Below are 7,433 nucleotides of genomic sequence, written 5' to 3' on the forward strand. Positions count from 1 at the left end.
ACACTAATAAAAAAGAATTAATTACTATTACCTGTAGAAAATAACCTGAATTTGACCAAAAACAAAAAACAACGCTCGAGCTTACAAGTTAAAATCGTACATGTATTTTGGTCGTGGTGAAATGCTCAAGTGAAGGATTGCAGGACAGGATATGGCATTGAAAAATATTCTTGGTGGTTGATTTTTTAATTATGATTTTAAATCCGTTCTTTTGTTTTTGTTAGGTCGAGCTATGATATAATGTTATATATAATTGTTTAAGTGTAATCAAGCCTAAACTTAACAATTGTTCTCGTTATAGAGCTCGACAATTATTTTCACATTGATGCTCGAAATTTTTTTATTCAAGGTAGTCCTTAAATTTAACAATTGTTCCCACATTAAACCTTGAATTTTAAGATTTTTAAAAAAATATCAAAGATTAACTTTAACAAAATAAAAATTCAAACAACAATTTTTAAATTTAAGATTTACTTTATATAAAAAAGGTCTAAGTCTCAATGTGAAAATAATTATCAAAATCGAAAAAAGTTAGATGCCAAAATTTGGTAATAGTTATATTGTAGATGGGAAATTGAAAATACAGAAAATAAGAAATAGACACGGACACCTTTTGACAGCACAAAAGCGTTGCGATTGGATGGATGTTTGTTTTCCCTTTACAGCAAAGGACATTTCTTAACCAAATATATATATATTTTATATATACAAACTGAGGAAATGAGGAAGCAAAATATCATAATGTTTTTCTTTATTTGTTAATTCAAAATCACCTAATCCTCCAATTCATTAGTACACTATTATTAACTGGTAAGCTCTAAGATAAAAAGAAAAATTAAAAATTGATTGTATGTATACTATATGTATTTGATTTGAAGTCCCAAAATGACAGCCGGTGTTAAACCAAGACTCACTCGCCCACTTAACCTTCCTACATACACTTCAACACTATTTCAACACGCTTCCTCAACTCCCCTGCATTTGCTTTCATATATATATATTATCAAAATCTCATAGAGAAAACAAACCAATATAACCCCCCAAGAAACACAAAAATGCAGGAAGATCCTCAAGCCAAGTCACTGGCACCCATTGAAGATCATCCAAGAAGCGACATGGAGTTTGGGGGTATTAAACCCAAAGCGTTCCAACGAGATGAAAAGAGCAGCAAATGTCTTGTTTACATTCTGGTTATCATGGTCATCCAGGGATCGATCCTTTTGGTATTCGCAAGCTATTTTTTACGTGCCCGAACGCCTGGTTTCGAGATCGGATCCGTCGAAGTTAGAAATCTCAAGTATGGTAATTCATCGGCTCCATCATTTAACTTCACGCTCGTGACCCAAGTCACCGTTGAGAACACCAATTTCGGAGATTTCAGGTTTGATAACAGTACGGGGAGTGTTTGGTGTGGGTCTGAAGTTGTGGGGCTAATGAAAATACCTAAAGGGAGAGCTCAAGCTAGGGCAAGTGAGAGGATGAAGGTTTCTATACAAGTGAGCTCTGTCAGGTTATCTGATGCAAACAACTTAGCTAGTAACATGAGCTATGGATTGTTAGAGCTTAAAAGCTATGTAAAATTGAGCGGAAAAGTGAATATAATGAATATTATGAAGAGAAGAAGGAACCCTGAGATGAATTGCTTTATGAAACTTAATTTAACAGGGAACACCATACAGGGTTTAAAATGCGACTGATATGAATGAAGGGTCTTTATTTTGGTTTTTGCAGACTTGTAACTGTTTCATTATTATAAGAACACAATTTTTGTTAATGGTTGGAAATATAAAATAATTCTTTGATTCATGAATGATATTACTACCAATGTTACCGTTCATGTGTGAATTTGGTAAGATTTTAATATATTGTATATGCCTTGAATGAATGTAAGTAAAGGCTCAGTTGGCCATCCATGTTTACATTCAATTTCCTTTTTCACAAAACGAGGGAAGACTATGTTGGAAGAGATGTAGAATAACTTTTTTCTCCATAAAATTTATTATTAGTAATTTTAAATTTGTTGAAGACTCCATTCTTTCGTAAAAAGATTTTAAAGTGTACTTCATTCATCAATCAGTTGAACAATAATTGAAGGTATTATTCCCGTGTTAGGATTTTTTTCCCACATTCTCTAATATTACAAGATATATTATATGCATAAGAATTATTAACAAAAAATTGTGAATATTAGAAATATAAAATAATTCTTTGTTTATGTAGCTCAAATGGTACCATACTTGCGGCTATGTTGCCTAAGTCTTTTAGGATGGCGGTTCAAGTCCCCACACGTCTAGGTGACTTGTATAATTAATACCAGGTCCTATAATGATACTTTCTTCTTATAATTAATTTGTAGACTGTACTACCCAATAGAAGCCCCTTTGTGTTGTTCTTCAGGGTACCTTATTTCAGCATTGCAAATGGGGCCAATTTCAGCAGCATGATTCGGAGCAGATGAGTGTGGTAAAAGGAAAATTCTGATCACTGAAAATATGCTTCTTTTACAAGGCAATGGGTTTAACTTTAGGTCTACCACTTACTTTCCTTGACATATATGAAAATTTGAAGACATCACACTACTTAGATTGTGATTTTTACTCTACAAGCTGAGTCAGCCGACCTTGAAACATAAAAGGAATGCAATATAAAACCAAAACAATAGCTTAGGACCTAAGGCAGAAGTGATTGCGCCGCGTATCACAACAATAATATAATCTATATTTCCTTTATTGACACATGGATTTCACAGGGTTAAATTTCAATTTTGATCTTTCTATTTTACTTGAATTTGGAATTTAATCCTAATAAGGTAATCTGGCTCATATATTTTCATAATTTTATTAGTAAATATAAATAGTTAATATAGTTAACTTTTCAATTAGAAAGTTACGTGGTTATGTATAATTTAAACGCTCTTAAAAATTGACTCATTTTATGGGTTTGTCTTACTTTTTTTAACATTATAAGGTAATTGTCAATCTCAATTTTAGTCACTATACTATGTTGAAACTTGGATTGAATTCATATATTTTAATTATTGACTTAATTTAGTTTCTCTACTTTTATAATGACACTGGCTAGTCTAAATAGTTAATATTGTAAATTATTTTAGTTACAACACAGAAGCCATTAATTTAAGAACACTAAACCAACAAAAAAAAATATTCTATCATAACGAGTTTGAATGGGTATTTGTAAGAAAAAAATTCACATAAGCATATTCAATGTAATTTTTTAATTACATCACAACCAAGTGAATTTTTTTTTATTTTAAAATATCACGCCAGTGAATTTAACTAAAGAATTTTAACGGTGGTAACAACTGAACTTAAATTTTTAAATTTGAAAAGTAGAAGAACTAAATTACTGAAAATAAAATAAGAAGACTAAATTTCAAATATATGAAGTGTATAGAGAGTTAAAACTTATTTTTACTTTCAAAATTTTTATTCTATAATTTGACACAAAAAACCATAATCTAAGGTCAAACGTGGAAATCATTTTAGTAATGTATTAAAAACAATATTAGGAAGGTTAATTAGCATTTCAGTATACGTATTTGAATATTTTTTTCAAATTTCATATTTATATTTACTTTGTATTAATTTAGTATTACTTTATTATTTTTATTACACTTGGGAATAGAACTTTTATAAAAATTTAAGATGAGATGTTATTATAGATAACTAATTTAGTAAAAGAGTGTTATTCATATTTTATTGTTGTTACGGTTATAGATGAAAATTTGTTATAAAGGGTAAAAATAAAATATAAAAAATTAGTTTTACAATAAACTTAACTATTATAATACAATGTTATAGAGAATAACAATTATAGAAAAGGTTGATTGTATTACAGAAATGAATGATTTCTATTTAATAAGATTCTAAACTAATGATTAGAGATACTCATGGGTCGGATCACATCTAAGCATAATATAAATAGACTTTATATTTGTCTAAGCTCGGCCTGAAATATGAGTCTAAATTTTGCCCAAACCCACTCATATTTGCAAAAAACTAACTTGAGCCCATTTTAGATCCGCCCATATTATTTTTTCTTCTTTTTAAATATTTATATCATTTTATTTTAATATTTAATATATTTATTTTATTTTATTTATTGAACTTTTTTATATAATCATCTTAACATTATCTTAATGTTTACATTAGAGTAGTATTATATGTTTAGTATAAGTTTATTTTTTTAATGTGTTATAAATTACATAGTATATAATAACATAATATAAAATATTATAAACTTAAAAACGGGTCGGGCCGTGTAACACCCATTACCCGTATCTAACACCGGAATAAGGTACGAGGCATTACCAAAACATATACACTTGTAAACGTATTAAACCGAGTTATAAAATTTCATCTAAATTAAAACTTTCAAAATAATTAACATGCTTCTATAACTTTTCACAATATATCCTCAAAATATTATAATCATAATAATTAGGGCCTACGAGACCCGATACATACTCATGCAATTCAATGCTTCATTTCCATTTCATTCAATTCGCAATTTCTCATGCTCACAATTTAAATCATATCACTAGCAATTTCCATTTAATTCACGTACAATTCAATGACATTAAGTTCAACACTAATACGTATTTACTATTTATCTCAATGTTTATCGATTATACCATTCAATAACACATTTATGAAATTCTCAATTTTGCAATGAAAATATCACTTTAGCTTAAATAACAACATCATCCTGTTATAAATACACAACCACTTATCCATTTGCTTTAATTCTTTTGGGCCCATTTGTCACTTGCCATCCTTAATCAAATTAGGGAACGGTTACGGAAAATTGAGTACTTCACTTCCTCTTGACCATAGTATAACTATGGTCTTACGTATGATCACTTATCACTTGTCCCTGATCAGATAAATGTAGCTAGGCTACCACTTATCACTTTGTCACTTGATCAGATAAGTGTAGCTAAAGCTACCACTTATCACTTTGTCACTTGATCAGATAAGTGTAGCTAGGCTACCACTTATCACTTTGTCACTTGATCAGATAAGTGTAGCTAAAGCTAAATCTTATTACTTTGTCACTTGATCAGATAAGTGTAGCTAGGCTACCACTTATCACTTTGTCACTTGATCAGATAAGTGTAGCTAGGCTACCACTTATCACTTTATCACTTGATCAGATAAGTGTAGCTAAAGCTACCACTTATCACTTTGTCACTTGATCAGATAAGTGTAGCTAAAGCTACCACTTATCACTTTGTCACTTGATCAGATAAGTGTAGCTAGGCTACCACTTATCACTTTGTCACTTGATCAGATAAGTGTAGCTAAAGCTACATCTTATCACTTTGTCACTTGATCAGATAAGTGTAGCTAGGCTACCACTTATCACTTTGTCACTTGATCAAATAAGTGTAGCTAGGCTACCACTTATCACTTTGTCACTTGATCAGATAAGTGTAGCTAAAGCTACCACTTATCACTTTGTCACTTGATCAGATAAGTGTAGCTAGGCTACCACTTATCACTTTGTCACTTGAACAGATAAGTGTAGCTAGGCTACCACTTATCACTTTTTCACTTGGCTACCACTTATCACTTTTTCACTTGATCAAATAAGTGTAGCTAAAGCTACCACTTATCACTTTGTCACTTGATCAGATAAGTGTAGCTAAAGCTGCCACTTATCACTTTGTCACTTGATCAGAAGTACTCAAATCCGGCGTTTCGCTCAATTTGATCATTTATTCAGTTTTCGCATTTTTATTCTATTCTCATGTCAACAATAAATATATATTTCATCATACATTATATAATTCATGAAATTAACATTTAATCATTAAATTTCAGCCATATGAACTTACTATTTCATTATCTTTCCACACTTGTTCCTATGCACATCACACAAGATATAAACATATCATTCAACCATAGTTGCAAGCTAGTGTATTTAAACATAACTCTTTTTGGAACTAACCACATGATAAACCATTCATGACATTATTTCATGTCAAATCATATACCGAATATACCATATACACATACTATGAAATTTTATTTTCACACATGAGCTTAAAACATGACCAATAATACACAAATATAAGCATCATTCATATTTCATCGTTTATCAGTTATAATCAAACATATGACCAATTATACACAAATCATTCATATATTTCCCAATTTTCCTCCACCTCCTCTCCATTCCTCATCCTTAATGTGTATAACACATTTAAACAACATTATTCGTACTTTCACTATTTTCTTGTATGTAAAATTCAAGCTGTTTGTCTGAGTTAGAGTCACTAAATTATTTTTCCCTGGAGCTACAGAACTACAAATTAAGATCCGTAAATTTTCCCCGAAACTAGATTCACATCTATTCTTACCATAAAAATTTCATAATTTTTGGTTAATCCAAATAGTACAGTTTATTCTTTAAAGTTTCCCCTGTTTCGCTGTCTGACAGTTCTGACCTCTCTTCACTAAAAATTAATTATCTCATTTTACAGAATTCGAATGATGTTTTCGTTTATTTTTTTTTTGAAAATAGACTTATTAAGGATTCTAAGAATATAAACTATAACTTATAATTATTTTTGTACAATTTTTAACAATTTTCCAAAGTTAGAACAGGGGATTCAGAACTCATTCTGACTCGGTCTAACTAAACTTCAAATATCTCAAAATTTACAATTTCATTACTTACACCTTTTCTTCTATGAGAAACTAGACTCAACAAGTTTTAATTTCATATTTTATTCATCCTCTAATTCAATTACCACAATTTTTGGTGATTTTTCAAAGTTAGACTACTGCTGCTGTCCAAAACTGCTTTAGTGCAAAATGTTGATTTCTATTTTGCCCCAAATTTCACAGTTTATACAATTCGGTCCTTTCTCAATTAACCCCTCAATTAATATAATTTTCTCAATTAATACTTTACCTAGACATTATAAGTTGTTACACAACTATTGAAATTCAGAATTTCCACATATCACTCTATCTTCAAACTCTTTTACTATTAGGTCCCAAACATTCACTTTCTATTCAATTCTTTAAATAAAATCAGCATATGAACAATTTAAAACTCTAATTCCATGCTAAATCATCATATACTTCCAGCACATATTCATAACAACTTTCAACTTCTTTCATAGAATCAAAAACTAATGAATTCAACAAGTGGGCCTAGTTGTAAAAGTCACAAAAACATAAAATTTTCAAGAAATAATCAAGAATTGAACTTACCTGTGGTAAAAATAGGAAGAACCAGCTTAAGGAAACCCTTCTATGGTGTTTTTGCTGATGAGAATGCAGAAACATAAAGAGAAATCTAGATAATTCCACTTTGGTCCTAACTTTATTAAGTAAATTTTACAATATTCCAATTTTACCCTTAATTCTCCTTACTTTGTTGCTGATTTCATGCCTTTG

General features: G+C 30.0%; 1 protein-coding gene across 1 annotated transcript; it reads left to right on the forward strand.

Moving 5' to 3' along the window:
* Positions 1-1,055: 1,055 nt before the first annotated feature.
* Positions 1,056-1,697, forward strand: LOC107949473 (late embryogenesis abundant protein At1g64065). Its single transcript, XM_016884126.1, has one exon. It carries the CDS (start codon positions 1,056-1,058, stop codon positions 1,695-1,697), a length of 642 nt encoding a protein of 213 aa, XP_016739615.1.
* The last annotated feature ends 5,736 nt before the right edge of the window (positions 1,698-7,433 follow it).

Source organism: Gossypium hirsutum, chromosome D03 (genome assembly GCF_007990345.1).
Source record: "Gossypium hirsutum isolate 1008001.06 chromosome D03, Gossypium_hirsutum_v2.1, whole genome shotgun sequence".
Taxonomy (NCBI): domain Eukaryota; kingdom Viridiplantae; phylum Streptophyta; class Magnoliopsida; order Malvales; family Malvaceae; genus Gossypium; species Gossypium hirsutum.